This window comes from Chiloscyllium plagiosum, unplaced genomic scaffold (genome assembly GCF_037043375.1).
Source record: "Chiloscyllium plagiosum isolate Xiang-an unplaced genomic scaffold, Cpla_swu_hap1 HiC_scaffold_28, whole genome shotgun sequence".
Lineage (NCBI taxonomy): Eukaryota > Metazoa > Chordata > Chondrichthyes > Orectolobiformes > Hemiscylliidae > Chiloscyllium > Chiloscyllium plagiosum.
In genome coordinates, this window is record NW_028270166.1 from 37,201,638 (window position 1) to 37,220,655 (window position 19,018).

Here is a 19,018-nt window from a genome sequence, read left to right on the forward strand (position 1 = left end):
GGTTCGCAAGTGGCAGCACACTGAAAGGGATTCAAGCAATAGAAAAGACTTGCTCCCTACATCTAGAATGTATTCTAGACGAATACAAGATCCAAAAGAATTTTGCTTGGGATACTCATGTCCACAAATAACTGGAAATGATTATGGGCCTGATATTAACTCACTCAGATTACATTGGGCCCAAACAAATCTGTACAAAACTATTGGTATGGCCATGCACATAATAACGTGTAAAATTCCAGTCAGCAACCTACAGAAAAGGAGCCCAGACCTCTGGAATTAAACAGCAGACAATCCCTGACTGTCTTTTCTAAACTTTCCCCAGTGTCACAGGTCAAGAGGCAAATGCACCTCTACCTGTTTGGGATAGGACAAGCAGGACCTCCCCTTAGCTAATGGAAGATCTATATCCTTTAAACATTACACAGTTTTCATAAGTATGCATTGCATTCAGTTTGTGTTCCTCTAAAAGAAAAAACATTCAACAATGACACCATCAGCAAAATACTTTAAAGCAATAATAAAAGGGATATGCTACCCATTAGGCTGGAGTCTCGAGAGCTTTTAGCTTGTAGCTTCTTGCTTTTTTCCTCCACTTTCTTGACCTGATTATCTGACTTCAGGATCTTTTTGCTGTGGTTTTCAAGCTCTTCCTCTTCAGGAATTTCCTCATCTTCTTCACTGGCTAAATTCTGTGTGGGAAAATAAAACTGTTAACTGACTGTTTCACCCAGTATCTAAAATGCTACTGGCAAATTTGCATCAACTCGACCCTCCTGAAGATGTAGCTTTAGACCTTTGTAAACCTCAGGCAACCTCTAGGATCTCATTCCTTCAATAATCCCAATTCTGCTGTGATTCAAGAGTAACAAGAACCATGTGGTGTTTACTAATTGACTTCCAAGTACAGGAATCACTCTTTAGCAACCAGGAGCAGGAACCCTGGACAAGTTTCCCCATTCTAGCATAGGTATATCGAGGTCAGCAGAGATGTGTTGAACCTGGGCCCACTCAGATGACCTAGCTCAGTACTACATGCAGCTGTGTTTTCATCCATTAAAGCTTTGGAGGATAGGTTTGACAACCACAAGTACATCCATCAAATATGATGTACATCTTTATTACAATCATATGCTGGCAATAGCCAGTGAATTAAAGACCTGATATTAACTGGAACTGCTGCCTCCGTTGGGGCAGCATGGTAGCTCAGTGATTAGCACTGCTGCCTCACAGTGCCAGGCACTCAGGTTTAATTCCCATCTCGGGTGAATGTCTGTGTGGAAGTTTTGCACATTTTCCCAATGTCTGTGTGGGTTTCCTCCCACAATCCAAAGATGTGCAGGTTGGGTGAATTGGCCATGCTAAATTGCCCAGTGATCAGGGATGTGAAGGCTAGGTGCATTAGTCAGGGGTAAATATAGGGTAGGGGAATGGGTCTGGGTGGGTTGCCCTTCGGCGGGTCGGTGTGGACTTGTTGGGCTAAAGGGCCTGTTTCCACACTGTAGGGATTCTAATTCTAATATTGACTAATTCTGGAATTTCCTGAGATATGCCATGCCAGGAAAACAATAAACCAACATCTGCTATGAATAAGCAAAAGAGGTCTCCTTGCCATGACACTTTAACACTGTGCATGTTTTCTTCTGATATCAGAATAAATCACACTCTCTGCAATCACTCCCGGGCGAGATACAGCCCACTGATACTGTGGAAGAGTGACCCAATTTTACCAGTTACCATCCTCACCCTGATATTGAATTCCAGGCATAACAATGGTGATTTTTATCTTCCTTCAAAAAAAAACACTGAAGTGTCATTTCACTTTCACCACGGGCTTGAAATGATGCAAGGAGGAGGATCCACCAAGCAGCTTTGGAAGAAACCTTCCCCTCTTCTATCTTACCAGAGCCAATGAAAATAGCAAAGGAAGCAACTTTTACAAAAAGCTAAATCACATAATCCCTCCATGCCAATGAGATAATGCAGGACGACGGCTGGTGCTACTGTATTAAATTTAAAGAGATACGTTCCCTGGAGGCTGGATTATATTAGGACAGTGTGATCATTTGACTATTTGTCTTTGGGCAGTACACATTCACCATTGCCAGCTCTAATGAAGAATTCCACCTGAAACAGTAAAGTGCAAATTAGGGGAGGTGATAGCCTAGTGGTATTACTGTGGGACTGTTAATCAACTGACCCAGGTTTGAATTGCACTGCAGTAGATGGTGGAATTCCAGATCCACACCAATATGATTGACTCTCAACTGCCCTCTGGGCAATAAATGCTGACCCAGCCAGCAATGACCGCATCACAGAGTCACAGAGATGTACAGCATGGAAACAGACCCTTCGGTCCAACCTGTCCATGCCGACCAGATATCCCAACCCAATCTAATCCCACCTGCCAGCACCCGGCCCATATCCCTCCAAACCCTTCCAATTCATATACCCATCCAAATGCCTTTTAAATGTTGTAATTGTACCAGCCTCCACCACTTCCTCTGGCAGCTCATTCCATACCTGCGTGAAAAAGTCGCCCCTTAGGTCCCTTTTATATCTTTCCCCTCTCACCCTAAACCTATGCCCTCTAGTTTTGGACTCCCCGACACCAGGGAAAAGACTATGTCTATTTACCCTATCCATGCCCCTCAATTTTGTAAACCTCTATAAGGTCACCCCTCAAGTCTCCGACGCTCCGGGGAAAACAGCCCCAGCCTGTTCAGCCTCTCCCCATAGCTCAAATCCTCCAACTCTGGCAACATCCCCTGGTAACCTTTTCAAGTTTCACAACATCTTTCCAATAGGAAGGAGACCAGAATTGCATGCAATATTCCAACAGTGGCCTAACCAATGTCCAGTATAAAAATCCAGGTTAATTATAAGAAATAGAGCTGGATAGGATGTAGCATTGGGTGACCATTTAGGAGTTGGTAATTATAGTACCGTTATATCTAGTTATATATGGAAAGGGGTCGAAAAGTGTGGTGTGCTGGAAAAGCACAGCTAGTCAGGCAGCTTCCGAGGAGCAGGGGAGTCAACCTTCCGAGCATGAGCTGTTCGTCAGAAATTCCTGAGCACAGCTCATGCTCGGAACATTGACTCCCCTGCTCCTCGGATACTGCCTGACCAGCTGTGCTTTCCCAGCACACCACGCTTTTCCACTCTGATCTCCAGCATCTGCCGTCCTCATTTTCTCCTCATTATGGAAAGGGACAAAATTAGAACAGGAGTAGAAGTTCTAAACTTGGAGATGGCAAACATTACAAAGGCGAGAGATGATCAGGCAAGTATGGATTGTATACAGATATTTGTAGGCAATCAAAAGCAATATTATATAGGTACATGTACAGACAAAGAAAAAAGGCTGGGTTTGCCAAATTTAGGCCCCTGCTTACCCAGAAGCATATAGGGCACGAAAGAAGCAGAAAAAGACAGCTTTTGAAATTCTCAAAGAAAGTAGCACTTTAAAAGCTTACAGGGATGAAGGAAAAATTAGGAAAATAAAGACAGTATATGACAAAGATATTGACTGATAAAATGAAGGGAAATCCAATGATGTTTTATCAATGCATTAAGGGGAAAAAAAGGGCTGGGCCTATCAGAAATGCACATGGTAAGTTATACGTGGATGCAGAAATATGGGCATGAATGAGTACTTTATCTGTCTTCACAAAGGACAGGGATGGCACAGGCATTCTAATTTAAAAGGAGGAGTGTGAACTATTAGATAAAATAAGCCTAATGAGAGGGTAAATACTGGAGATACTGACCTCCATAAAGATGGATAAATCACCAGGGCCAGATTTCTCCTAAGTTCTGAGGATCATTTTATAATCCTTACTTGATACAGGTGAGGTACTCAATGTTAAAAGATCTGTAAATGTAGCACCATTGTACAAAAAGGCTATGAGAGATAAGCCAAATAATTACAGATTGTCAATCTAACCTCAATGGTGGGCAAGTTAGTAGACACAATACTGAGATAGGATCAACTGCTGCTTAGAAAGGCACAGTCACAGGTTTTCTCAAGGGAAAGTTGTGTCTTACTAACATCATAGAACTTTTTGAGGGAGTAACAAGGAGAATTAATGAGGGTAATGCGATAGATGTTGTCAAATACCTTACTGAAACCTGCACAGACAAGGTCCCAGTGGCAGAAAATTCAAAGACAATGGGATACAGACAAATCTGACGAGTTGGATCCAAAACTAGTTCACTGGCAGGAAACAAGGGAAATAGTAAATGGATATTTTTGCAAATGGAAAATGTTTACAAGTGGTGTTCCACGGAGCTCAGTATTGGATCCCTTGCAGTTTGTGGCATATATTAATGTTCTACACTGACAGAGTCATACAGTCATACAGCACTCAAATAGTACCTTCGGTCCAACCAGTCGATAATCCCAAACTAAATTAGTCCCACCTGCCTGCTCCTGGCCCATTAGAAAAGTTTGAGGAGAAAGTGAGGTCTGCAGATGCTGGAGATCAGAGATGGAAATGTGTTGCTGGAAAAGCGCGCCTCGACTACACCTCCTCCCATCCTGCCCCCTGTAAAAACGCCATCCCATTCTCCCAATTCCTTCGACTCCGCCGCATCTGCTCCCAGGAGGACCAGTTCCAAAAACGCACATCCCAGATGGCCTCCTTCTTCAAGGACCGCAATTTCCCCCCCGACATGGTCGACGATGCCCTCCACCGCATCTCTTCCACTTCCCGATCCTCCGCCCTTGAACCCCGCCCCTCCAACCGCCACCAGGACAGAACCCCACTGGTCCTCACCTACCACCCCACTAACCTCCATGTACAGCGCATCATCCGCCGCCATTTCCGCCATCTCCAAACGGACCCCACCACCAAGGATATATTTCCCTCCCCTCCCCTATCAGCATTCCGTAAAGACCACTCCCTCCGTGACTCCCTCGTCAGATCCACACCCCCCACCAACCCAACCTCCACTCCCGGCACCTTCCCCTGCAACCGCAGGAGGTGCAAGACTTGCACCCACACCTCCCCCCTCACCTCCCTCCAAGGCCCCAAAGGAAACTTCCATATCCGCCACAGATTCACCTGTACCTCCACACATATCATCTATTGCATCCTTTGCACCCGATGTGGCCTCCTCTATATTGGGGAGACGGGCCGCCTACTTGCGGAGCGTTTCAGGGAACACCTCTGGGACACCCGGACCAACCAACCCAACCACCCTGTAGCTCAACATTTCAATTCCCCCTCCCACTCCACCAAGGATATGCAGGTCTTTGGACTCCTCCATCGTCAGACCACAGCGAAACGATGGTTGGAGGAAGAACGCCTCATCTTCCGGCTAGGAACCCTCCAACCACAAGGGATGAACTCAGATTTCACCAGTTTCCTCCTTTCCCCTCCCCCCAGCCTGTCTCAGTCAAATCCATCAAATTCAGCACCGCCTTCCTAACCTGCAATCTTCTTCCCGACCTCTCCGCCCCCACCCCAGTCTGACCTATCACCCTCACCTTGACCTCTTTCCACCCATCACATTTCCGACGCCCCTCCCCCAAGTCCCTCCTCCCTATCTTTTATCTTAGCCTGCTGGACCAACTTTCCTCATTCCTGAAGAAGGGCTAATGCCCGAAACGTCGATTCTCCTGTTCCCTAGATGCTGCCTGACCTGCTGCGCTTTTCCAGCAACACATTTCCATTAGAAAAGTTACAATTTTCACAAAATTTAGCTGTTTACCGCAGGACAAACTAATGGTTGGATGAGTGGACAGAAAACCACAATTGAATTCAGTTTGGAGAAGTGCACAGTTATGCTAGGGAAGGGCAGACAAAGCAGGGAATATATGATCCACCCTTCTCATTACCCACCAGTGTAAGTGGGAGACCTTGATGTGCAAATCTGTAGGTCTTTGAAGGTGGCAGGAGAAAAAGTAAAGAAGTCATATAGATATCGAATATAAAAGCAGGGATGTAATATTAGAACTAAAGACCATAGTTGGAGTTTCAGGTGCAGTTCTGATCACATTAAAAGGAAAACATAATTGTCGAGATTATATAGAGGAGATTTACAAGAACATTTCAGGGCTTGAGAATTGCAACTATGGGGAAAGATTGTATGGGCTACAATTGTTTTCCTAAGAACACAGGAGGACGTAAGTGTACAGAATAATGAGGGGACTGGGTAAAGTGAACAGATCAATCACCAGGGGGCACAGATTCAAAGAGAATGCCACAGGATTAGAGGGGACATGAGGAAAGAGCTTTTCACTGAGTGGGTAGTCAGTGTCTGAAATTTATTGTCCTGTTCAGTGGTGGAAATATACTTTCAATTCATTTAAACCTAATCTGAAGCCACCCGTGAAGTATGATAACCTGCAAGGCTGCTGGCAGGTGCTAAAAAGTGGAAGTTAAATGGGCAGCTATTGTATTCAGCTGGTACAGACACAACTAGCTGAATGGCCTTTTTTCTGAGCCATAACTTTTCTATTTGCTCCACAAATGCTAATCGACTGATTAAATATTATCTGGGTTTTACTTTCCAGCATTTATGTTTCTAATTATCTTTTAATTGTATATTGAACTTGCTACAGTTTCCACAACTTTAGCTCGTGTTTCTATAACTGAGGAACTGGACTGAGTTTGCCAAGGCTTTTTTGCAGCTGATGTGGGCTGGACTTGAACCCATTTAACCTCCAGTGATATCTTTTTTAAAGAACACTTTCATGGGATGTCTGCATCACTGGCAAGATCAACATGTGTTGGCCATTTACAGAGCTGTACAGCAAGGAAACAGATTCTTCAGTCGACTTGTCCATGCTGACCAGACAGTCTCAACTAATCTAGTCCCATTTGCCAGCACTTGGCGCATATTCCCTCTTATTCATGTACCCATCCAGATGCCTTTAAAATGCTGTAATTATACCTGCCTCCACCCCTTCCTCTGGCAAGCTCACTCCATGCACACACCACCTCTCTGTGAAAACGTTGCCCCTTAAATCCTTTTTAAATCTACCTACCCTGGGATAATGCCCTTGGTTATTTACCTATTCATGCCCCTCATGATTTTATAAACCTGTATAAGGTCCCCCCCCCCCCAGTCTCCAAATCTCCTGCGAAAATAGTCCCAGCCTATTTAGCCTCTCCCTACAATGCAAACCCTCCAAATCCGGCAACACCCTTGAAAAGATGCAGCAAAGAATTACAAGTTTAAATAACATCTTTCCTATAGCAGGGAGACCAGAATTGAATGCAGTATTCAAAAGTGGCCCAAATAAATGTCCCGTACAGCCACAACATGAGCTTCCAACCCCTATACTCAATGCACCAACCAATAAAGGCTAGTACGCCAAACGGCTTCTTCACTATCCTGTCTACCTGCAACTCCACCTTCAAGGAAATATGAAACAGCACCCAATATCTCTTTGTTCAGCAAAACGCCCCAACTTTGAACTGAGTGACTTGCCAGGCCATTTCGGAGAAAAGTTAAGAGTCAACCACCTTGTCATGGGTCTAGAGTCACACATCAACCTGAGCAGGAAAGAATGATTAATTTCTTTCCTGAAACGGCATCAGTGAACCAGATTTTTCTTTTAAATATCTGACAAAGTTTGTCACGGTCATCATTGTTGAGAATAGCTGTACATCCCAGACTTGTTATTTCAATTTATGTTCCTCCATAACTCTGCCATATTGACATTTAAACCAAGAACATGTCCCCAGTCTAGTGATATTTACCATTGCACCACCACCATCTCCCTGCAAAATGAAACTCCAGCTCCAAAACCCAACAGAACTCTCCATTAAACTCCATTATATTTGGGGACCATACCATTTCCACAGCCTGCAGTGGTGGCTGCTGCTTCCTCAGCCACATGGTTTTGTATTGGTCCAGTTTTTGTCCCTTGTACTTCACAGAGGCCCAGCCACAGCCAGATTTCTTGGCTGGATTGACGAGCTTTTTGCAGTGTGTGGCCCATGCGCTGGGAGAGTTGAAAATCTGGCTCGTTTCTTGCCATCGAATCTTCCCGTCAGACAACAGGTCTCCAACAAACGTCTTTCCCTGTGGGAGAAAAAGGAAAGCAAACGTCAAAGGCCAACAGGTGATACAGACACAATACTGGCACCCGCAGCATCATTCACAGGACTTCTTTATGTCTGACAAAATTAACAAATAGGAAACGTAGCTTTCCTAATTAATTGTACTAACTTTGTGTAGAGCCGACTATATTTTTCAGGCCTCCTGAACATGAGGTTGTTAGAACTAGCTGAACTACTCCATGAACCTGTACTCAGAAGAAGGAAAGATTAACGATGATCTAGTTGTAGCATTTCTTCTGGGAAACGGATGCAGGAAAAGAACAGGATAAATCTACATGTAAGGAGGATTTCATCCAGGGCCCCTGGTAAGGCCCCTGGGACTATTTTCGCTGGAGATTTGGAGACTGGGGGGGGGCCTTTATACAGGTTTATAAAATCATGAGGGGCGTGAATAGGTAAATAACCAAGGTCATTGTCCCAGGGTAGGTAGATTTAAAAAAGGTTTAAGGGCAACGTTTTCACAGAGAGGTGGTGTGTGCATGGAATGAGCTTGCCAGAGAAAGTGGTGGAGGCAGGTATAATTACAGCATTTAAAAGGCATCTGGATCTTGACCTCCTTATCCAAAAAATAAAATATACTTGCCATTGAAGGAGTGCAGTCAAGATCCAACCAGACTGATTCCTGGGCCAGCAGATTTGACATATGAGAAGAGATTTAGTCCGTTAGGCCAGTATTCAATGCAGCTTAGAAGAATGAAAAGGGATCTCATTGAAATGTATAAAATTCTGATAGGACTGAACAAACTGGATACAGAGATAATGTACCCACTGGATGGAAAAGTCATGGTCTCAGAATTCCAGGGCATGCCCTTTCAGATTGAGCGGAGGAGAATTTTTTTTCACTTAGGATCAGGATGTTTACCACATAAGGTGGTGCCAGCCAGGAGACGGAATATAAAGTATGAAATACATAAATGTCTAGACATTAAAGGCATCAAGGGATCTGGGATAAGCCCAGGAGCATGGTTTTGAAAAAGAGGATCCATGATCATGTTGGATGGTAGATCAGGCAATGGGCTGAATGGCCTATTCTGTATATTTGTGTGTGCTCAATTATGCCCACTGCTGGCACTATTCTGAGCTTGCTTGTTGAGCCCTTGAAACTCAGGTAACTTCTACATTTTCTACACTTACCTTGCTAATTTGCCCTGTTGAAATTTCCTAAACGTTGGGCTTTTAAAAGGGGTTGTTCCCAGGGATGTTGCCTCTTTGGGGGTTATGTCTTTGATCAGAAAACAAAAGAAAATCCGAAGAAAGCAAGCAATAATGTAAGAAACACAAAAATAATGGAATCGAAGATTAGATGCGACTCCTGACCTTCCAGGATACACCCCTAGGTGGAAACAAAAGCAGCCACAGCCACCCCAGCCTCAGATGTGGAAATGAAGTTAGTATGAGGTAGCAGCGGCTGGCTAAAACTTGTGTATGCAGACAGACTAAAAGCTTCACAAGAGGTGGGGAGCAAAGCTGAGCAAAGGGGGAGAAAAAGAGCTGGTTAGTTTATTTTCTTACTAAATAGTGAATGGTGAGCAGGCCTTCTCCTGGCTGGATGAGTTTGTCTTTGAGAAGCACACGTAGTGTAATCCCACGACGAGTGAGCAAAGTTCCCCGGGGACTGTGCATTTTCCCAACAGTCCCATTCTCTGCCTCTTCCAAGTTCATGTCCACGTCATCCTCCTCATCCTCAACTCCCTCCTCCACGGCGGGCGATGACGGGTCAGAAGCTAGGAGCAAACACGCAATGATAAAAAAAGGTTAATGACTTCAGTGTCAGTCAACTACCGCAATGTCCAGTGTGATACTTAGCCACTTATCCCCAGGAAGCCCTGGTCAGCCCAGAGGTAGCTGATTTTAGCTGTTTCAATGGCCCTTTGCTGGCCCAAACATCAGTTCCAGTGGGATATGGACACAGAAAACAAACATATCTAGCAAACCCACTCCCAATCTCTTTCCATTCTCCCCAACTGGAGTGTGAAGGAGTGCGAGGGTCAGGACTATATTGGACTCAAGTGTATTGCTCCTAACCTGCCATTACCCAACAGATTCTGGTCGCTGGGAGAGACAGGGAAAAATAGGTAGAGGAGAAAGAAGAATTCACCTTTCTGGTAAATTCAAATGTCTGCAGTTCAGTCATCATTGTGATGACAGCATTACTGACTTATGGCTCAATTACATTATTCAGGACTAAATCAAATCTCCTAACTGGTGAGCAATTTTTTTTAAACTTAAACATTCAAATTGTTTAAAGAACTTGGAGCAAATTTCAGCTAGGATTTAATCCTTTAGTGCAGTTCAATTTATGATTTTTGCCTTTAGATCCAAAAACTGTGGGTAGTGAGGCTGTAGTAAGAGTGTTGATAAAATGCTGTATTTCTAGAAACACTTTCAATAAGAGGTTAAATTGAGGCGCTGTGCCAATACAGGCCGTACTCATTGACCTACACTGCGTCCTTGTCCAGCAACAAAACGTTCAAGCATTGTGATCAAATCTCCTCAGGGCCTCACTCTTTCTCCTCTTTAGCCTCATCTAGCCTTACAATTCATGAACTCTGCACCCAACCAAGATCATCATGGTCCTCCAATTCCAGACTCTTACAAATGCCTGATTTTCAGTGCCATATTTTGACAGCAAGGTTTTCAGTTACCTCAGCCTCAGAGCTCTAGAATCTCCTACCTAAGCATCTCTGCCTGTTTCTCTTCCACTACTACCAGCCATGAAGGCTGTAGGATCAAGCTCCAATCCAAAGACTTGAGGATTAAATTCAGATGCCACTTTAGTACAGTACTGACAGAATGCTGGGCTGTTAGAAGTCCCATCTTTCCAAAGAGACTTTAAAGCAAAGTCTTATCTCATCTCTCAATTGGATGTAAAAGTTGCTGTGTTACCTTTTCAAAAGAACATGATTTGGAGGAGCCAGGTGTTGGACTAGGGTGGACAAAGTTAAAAATCATAACACCAGGTTCTAGTCCAACAGGTTTATTTGGAAACACTAGCTTTCGAAGCTCCACTTGATGAAGGAGCAGCACTTCGAAAGCTAGTACTTTCAAAGAACAGCAGGAGAGTTGTCCCATTATACTAGGCAATACTTAACCCTTAAACAACATCACTAAATCATTACCGCAATGTTGCCATGGCATTTTGCTGTGGGCAGGTTAGCTGCCAGGCTTCTAAACTGCAATAGTAAATACACTTGAGAAGTGCTTTGGTAATCTCGGTGGTTGTGAAGTGCTCCTTTTGAAATCCAACTGCTTTCGTTCCCTTTGAAATGTGCAAATGCAAGTCATTCACAGTCTGCTACTAGTTCCTTTCTCTCGACTTTCACCACAGTCCAGGATATTTTGTACGTTTAACAGCAGATGAAGTGGAAGTGTCAATGTTTGTAGAGATTAGTGGCACATCTTAATCATCAAATTCCACAAAGCGATCCAATGAATGGTGTAGCTGATCAAAGGTTTTCAATGTGGAGAAGGGATATGCAACTCAAGTGCTGACAGTTACTACAAAACTAATGTTCCCTTCAAGGAATAGGAACAGAAGAACATAATTTAAGTCTGTTCTGCCACGCAATGAGATTATGAACTGATGTACAATCCATTTCCATATAGGCCTTTTTTCCCCTTACTCTTAATTAACTTTGGCTACCTAAACTCCAATCTCCGATTTAACAATCAAATTAACAATTGAACTAGTATCAATTGTGGTGTAGAAGAATGTAGAAATTGTTAATAATTTCAATCCTCACATTCAGTTATTCCTAATTAACTCAATGCTTGCATCTAATGTCTTTTCTTAAAACAAATAACCCAAAGAGGGAGTGATGGAATACACTTCACCTTCAGCTGAGAGTCCAAGGGTTACAGTCAATTTTGCCATTGTCTCAATGTGTCCTTGAAGAATTGAGTTTGGGATAATCAAAAATATACTCCTGGCAGCCACAGGTCAGCACAAAAGGCACTGTATCAACAATATCATCCTGAAAGGTCATGCTTTAAGACAAAGAAGCAAAAGTAGGCCATCCAGCCCATTGAGGCTACTCCTCTATTCAATTAAATCCTGGCTGATCAGATAATTCTTAACTCCATTTGCATCTTTTTCACTATTACCGCTGATTTTTAATCAGCAAGAGAATCAATCTCTGTCTTGAGTATACTTAATGACCCAGCTTCCAAAGCCCTTGATGGTTAAAAATAATTCCACAGATTCACAACTCTCAGAAAATAAACTATTTTCTCATTTGTCTTAAATGTGTGACTCTTTGTTCTAAGACTATGCCCTCTGGTCCGAATCTCTCCCACAAGGAGAAACAACGTGCTTTCTGCACGTACTCTGTCAAGTCCGCTAAGAATCTTGTATGGTTTAATAAAGTCTCTTCTCATTCTTCTATATTCCAAGAATTTCAAGCTCCAATCTCCTTAACCACTGAGTCAGCCAAGTGGAGGAGAGAGGGCGCTGCTGGGCCAGGTTATGGGAAATTCAGACACGCTTAAGATCATTGTCTGGGAAGATATTTTGAGAAAGGGCTTGTATAAGCTGGTAGCGCAGTTATTAGAATACAAGTCCACCTCTGAAGCCTCTAAATATATTGACTTATATGACAAGTATTAAGCAAATCACCAGCAAGTCACTATTTTGAAATGTCATTAGCATCTCACTAAAAGGTAGGAGTTTCTTCAATTCCCATAAGTCTTTGCGACACACCATCTTTTTCATCTGCTTGATCCTTTACATCTAGTAATCAGCTGCCAGCAAGTAAAACTTTAAACTGAGATGAAAAGCAGAGGCTAACCGTCCTTGAGAATACAGAAGATTCTAGATGAAACTGAGATGGACGGTCAATGTGCATGTAAAATATTATCTTTGGAGCAGGAAAAATTGAGTCACTTTATTTGCCACGTTGACACCTCTGCCATGATTTACAGTCATATATTTGGGATGGTAAAGCAAAGCAAGAGATTATCCAATAAGTAACAGGATACACTGAAGTGTAGAAAAGAAAATGACCTTGGAGTGCATGTCTACAGAGCACTAATGGTAGAGGTCAGGTTGACAAAGATGGCTAAGAAAACATACAGGAAATTTACTTACATGACTAAAGAGTTACTCGATGCTACAGAAATGAAATTTAATGAGCATATTGATGTTGATATCTTTGTTTTTTTGAAGAGATTTTCATCAAATCACTACAGTGCAGAAACAGGCCATTTAACCATTAGAGTCCACACCGACCCTATGAAGGAGGATCCTATCCAGCCCCTATCCTATCTCTGTAACCCTGCATTTCCCATTGCTAATCCACCTAACCTACACATCCATGGACACCACAGACAATTTAGCATAGCCAGTCCACCTAACCTGCACATCTTTGGACTGTAGGGGGAAACTGGAGTACCTGGACGAAACCCACACAGACACAGGGAGAATTTGCAAACTCCAGACAGACAGTTGCCCAAGATTGGAATCGAACCCGGGTCACGGATGCTGTGAGGCAGCAGTGCTAACTATTGAGCCACCATACCACTATGAAGAGATTTTTAATCTAGCCAAATTTTAAAACATGACTATAAATCTCAAATGTATGTTAAAACCTGATTATCAGGAGATCCAAGATGGCGGCGACTCAGCAAGTCTGAGTCTATAGTGCTCCTCCCAAGACCTAGGCAAAGTGGGCCATCCTCCCTCACCACACTCACCAAATCAACTAAAAATGGTTTTTATTTAATGTAATTAGTGGCTTAGTACTAAATTTATACAGTTCAGTCTCCTGTAAAAATGACTAGGGGGAAAGGAGCCCGCAGTTCTCAGCAGGCAGGAGCCCCTCCCCCACCCTCCCCAGCTGCAGCAGAGGGGTCCACAGCTGCCCCGGGGGACTTATCTACGGTGGAGAGCCTCACGGAAATAATCTCTAAACTCGACGCGAAGATCGATGCTTTCATTGAAGAGTCCCGAAGTCAGTGGAATTCACTCTCGGCCGCGCTAGAAAAGCACGGCCGAGACATCGAAGAAATTGAATGCCGAGTCGGAGGGGCGGAGCTAAAGGCCACGGCCTCCGAGGCCATTGCAGAATCGGCTGTTGATTGGGTCTGGACTCTCGAGCAGCAAGTCTGGACCTTGGAGAACCACACTGATGACCTCGAGAGGTCGTCGAAAAAATATTCGTCTGCTGGGCCTTCCCGAACGGGAAGAAGAAGGCCAGCTTACAAGGTTCCTTGAACAGTGGCTTCCGCAGTTATTCAATCTGGAGGCTGGATCAGGCCAGGTAAGGGTAGAATGGGCCTACCGGGTGGCAATACGCGGGCCCGGCTCGAACCAGCGCCCCCGCCCAGTCCTGTTCCGGCTGCAGAGCTATGAGATGAGGCAGATGCTCTTGAAAGCCTCCAGAAATCTTGGGAAAGATCCACAAGCTATGACTCATAAAGGATTCAAGATTATGTTACTTCAGGACTTTTCCCCAGCTTTGGTTCGAAAGAGGAAGGCATTTGATGAAGCAAAGAAGTGTTTAAGGGATTTAAACATTCAATACTCCTTGCGCTATCCAGCTATACTACGCCTTAGCCATGAAGGGTCCGTGTATAACTTCGGATCACCGGAGAAGGCCAAGAAACTTTTGGACTCTCTTAGACAAACTATAAGAGTTAATTGATGTTGTTTTGCCCTACCCTCACCCCGGTCCAACCCACCCTTTTTTTCCTTTCATTATCTTACTGTTTAATATTATCTCCGGGGGAGTGGGAAGAAGGACTTATTTATTCATTCTTTACTTAGCGATTTCCTTTCACACCCCTTTTCCCTTTTGTTTTCCCCTGTTATTTTGTGTTAATATATTTAATTATTATTTGCTGAGACTGTAATTTTATAGTCATATATGTTCATATATGGTATTAACATTACCAAATATATCCAGGTGTTGGTGTGGGTGGGGAGGGGTGGGGGTGATGGATAGGGTACTCACTGTTAGTTCTAGTTCAGTAGTATACTTGAATTTTCTTTATCCTATCGTGGGGTGCCTGGGTCAAGGGTGGAGCACTGGTTGGGTGAGGTTATGATGGTTTTTTTTGGAAAGGAAGTGATGCCCCCTGGGAATAAGGGGGAAGATCTCCATTTAAATACATTTTATACCTTTTTTTACTATTTAGAAATTTGTTTTTTAATATATTGATCTGAATGTACTAAAGAGCTTTTATTTTTTGAATTTTATATGCTCTATGCTTGGGATGTTTTGGGTAAATACAGGTTTTGTTGTGATCTAATGTTAATACATTCCAAGTATGTATACCATTGCTCAATTTGTGTTATCCGTTGGATTTTTTTTTCTTGAATAATGTCAGAATTTTAATGATACACTCTGGTTAGTTGTAAGTTAGATGAGTAGTTAGTTGAGTTTTGTCTTTTTTTTTCCTCTTGGTATCTCGGTTTTCTTGTTTGATAGATTTTGGTTATCATTTATTTAAGATTTAACTGTATATTAATGTTTATACTTGGGTTTTTTTTTAGTTTTCTCTTGTAAACTTGTGGAAATTTTTTTTAAAAAAAACCTGATTATCATTTTTGTTTATTAAACAGGTTAATATTATACTATAATAATAGGTTCGGATGAAGGCGACCAGTGGCCCACCAGATCCTATTCTTCTGGATTATCATTCTTACCACCATGAGTCTATCCTATCAAGTAGATATTACTATTTAATGTCTGACCTATATATTGTTGTCTATGACAATGTAACGTTCCTTTATTACTTCCCTACTTTGCCTGGGTTACGCATTCAGATCCTGGGGTGTGATGTCTGATTCAGAGGCAAGACTCACTCTTCTTCACTTCCTCAAGGCAGTGGCTAGAACTGGTTTACAGTTTCAAGTTTCTTAAAGCTCCTTCTGATCTTTGAAATGACTTAACCTTTGTGTATGAGGTCAGCCCTTGGACATAGAGGGAACTGAAGCTGCACTCATATATAAGTCCACCCATTTTGAAATAGAAGTAATTTACACTACCAAAAGGAGGCTGCTGGAAAGGTCTCCAGTCCACTGGTATTTTAGTGTTCTTGTCTAATATAAGAAGCTTTTACATTTGTCGAGTTTTCCACCCTTTTCAGCAGAGAATTCCAAACCCACCAATCCTCTGAAAAGATTTCATCACAACTCTCTTTTAATCCTTCTGCCTGTTACTTTTCAATCTACACTTTCAGTGGATAGAGGACCAGAGTTAATGTTTTGAATCTGATATTAAGACCCTAATGCTGACTCGATTTCTGTCTCCATAGATATTGCCAGACCTAGTGTCATATTAATGATGATTAGAAGTATTTGTAATTCTTAATCATACTTCATTCTCTCTGCCTGGTTTGTGTTTTTAATGGATAGGAATTGTTGTCTTTTGAGATTTTGTTTTGCTTCCTGACCTACTCCTGCTCCTATATACAACAATCTGCTGAGTTTCTCCAGCACTTTCTCTTTTTAGAGCAGATTATATGTTTGTTGCCACATTAACCTACTGTGCAATAGCTGACTACTATGCTTCCCTTATTGCAAGAGATTACACTTCAAAAAGTAACACATTGGCTATAAAATGCTTTAGGTTGTGAAACAGTCCATAGAATTGCACATCATTTCTGATCCATAGTGCAAAAGATAGCTGACCAGCAGGACATAAATAGTTTAAGTGTTAATGAGAATTTTAAATAGCACTAAAATAATGATTTTTGAAAAAAGGGGCCATTTCAGCTTTTTAAGGCAGTTGATTTGTTTTTTTAAAAAACTGATTACTGGAATAAATTTAGACAGATGGGGGGAGGAGAACTTCCTGTGCAAATGTATTCCAAACGATTTCTCTAGAATTAGTTAACCTTGCAGCTGTGTTCTGGATTATTTGAATTTTGAAAGGCTTAAAAATAAAGCTACAGATTTGAAAAAGGAGAAATCCATAGTCCTTCGACAAAAAAAAAGGGAAGTTAACCAAGGAGCTGAGTTTCAAACCAAATCTGTTTCTTTTTCCCCTAAGAAGGATTACAGGATGCATTGTATACAATAACAAGAAACCAGAAAACACACACCACACTGCCCACACTGCAACCCAGCTTGATGCTCAACGGAAGCCCCGCCCACCGCAGCAGGCAAACACCCATTGGCCGGCCCGAACAGTAGCAATTCGCAAGCTGGCCGCTGATTGGCCGCGGCGGCTGTACATCCGATACAAGCCCACAACAGTTCGGTTGCGCCCTGCGTCTTCCCTTTGTAACAAACTGAGATACACTTGGGTTCATCTTTGGTTTCACTTTTAAATTGTGGGGCGAGGAGGGAAAGGCTACTCAAAAGGCAACAAGTCCCATCGATTAAAAACACAAACCAGGCAGAGAGGATGAAGCAGGTTTAGGAATTACAAATCAATTCCAATCATGAATATGACAGACACTAAGGGACTTACCCATTCCTGTCAAAAGCTTCTTTTCCTGGTTTTGTTCTTGAGCAGGTTGTCTCCTCTTCTTTAGTCCTTCTGCTTTGGTAAAGTCAAGAGAGAGGCAAACTGGGAGGATGGAATGTGTACTGTATAAAAGTGAGGGTTTTTCCTTGTCCCAGAGAGCAGCTTTATTGATGATAGAGACAGACAGACTGGGAGGAGAATACTCAGCAATCTGCCACTGCATCACGTGAACACAGCCCACGTGTCTCATTCATCTCCCAAACACACTGCAGTCTCCAACACCAACCACACACTCAGCACTGACCTCCTGTTGTCAGGCATTACATTACTAAATAGGTTGGTCAAAGTGCTCACTGCGGATTCCTGAACCATCAGCAGAGGATGCTGCAAATTTTAAACAGCTTCTCTTTTCCCTCCTCAGAGATGTTATTGCACACACCTCCAGAACATGTGGGGTTGGAACCCTGGCTTCCTGCCTCAGAGCCAGGGACACTGCCACTGTGCCACAAGATCCCTGAAAATATTTAAAATATTGTAAGTTTTGTGAATGTACACAACACTTATCAGACAGAGGAATAGAATCCATGGGTATTCCCAACCATTCTATTACGATTCCGCCAACAGTCTCAGATCTGGGAGTGTCGACAACAGTCCACGTTGGAATGATGGCTGGGTTCAGTAATACCTGCAAGCGACACAATTTGGTCCAACAGATTCTTTATATATCAATGTGCTGCTCTGGTAGGACTAGTGCACCAATTTCCAAACATTAATGTTTTTTTTCCGTTTGGGTGTTAGGCTACTGGCCTTTTGCTTTAAGGCCGATTATAGAGTCATAGAGATGTACAGCATGGAAACAGACCCTTTGGTCCAACCCGTCCATGCCGACCATCTAGTCCCATCTGCCAGCATCTGGCCCACATCCCTCCAAACCCGTCCTATTAATTTACCCATCCAAATGCCTCTTAAATGTTGCAATTGTACCAGCCTCCACCACATCCTCTGGCAGTTCATTCCATACACGAACCACCCTCTGCGTGAAAAAGTTGCCCCTTAGGTCTCTTTTATATCTTTCCCCGCTCATCCTAAACCTATGCCCTCTAGTTCTGGACTCCCCGACCCCAGGGAAAAGACTTTGTCTATTTATCCTACCTATGCCCCTCATAATTTTGTAAACCTCTATAAGGTCACCCCTCAGCCTCTGACACTCCAGGGAAAACATCCCCAGCCTGTTCAGCCTCTCCCTGTAGCTCAGATCCTCCAACCCTGGCAACATTCTTATAAATCTTTTCTGAACCCTTTCAAGTTTCACAACATCTTTTCGATAGGAAGGAGACCAGAATTGCACACAATATTCCAAAAGTGGCCTAACCAATGTCCTGTGCAGCCATAACATGACCTCCCAACTCCTGTCCTCAATACTCTGACCAATAAAGGGAAGCATACCGAATGCCTTCTTCACTATCCCATCGACCTGCGACTCCACTTTCAAGGATCTATGAACCTGCACTCCAAGGTCTCTTTGTT

The 19,018-nt window shown here is 43.0% G+C and overlaps 1 protein-coding gene across 1 annotated transcript in view; it reads right to left on the reverse strand.

Annotated features, from left to right (window-relative positions):
- mpnd (MPN domain containing) overlaps positions 1-17,677 on the reverse strand; it is a 52,887-nt gene extending 35,210 nt beyond the window's left edge. Inside the window, exons 1-4 of the mRNA XM_043720957.2 lie at positions 17,495-17,677; positions 9,591-9,802; positions 7,810-8,040; positions 539-692 (exon numbers count right to left, since the gene is read on the reverse strand). Of these exons, the coding sequence (XP_043576892.2) occupies positions 539-692; positions 7,810-8,040; positions 9,591-9,802; positions 17,495-17,498 (601 nt within the window). The 5' untranslated portion in view covers positions 17,499-17,677. The remainder of the gene's footprint in view (positions 1-538; positions 693-7,809; positions 8,041-9,590; positions 9,803-17,494) is intronic.
- Positions 17,678-19,018: the final 1,341 nt, after the last annotated feature.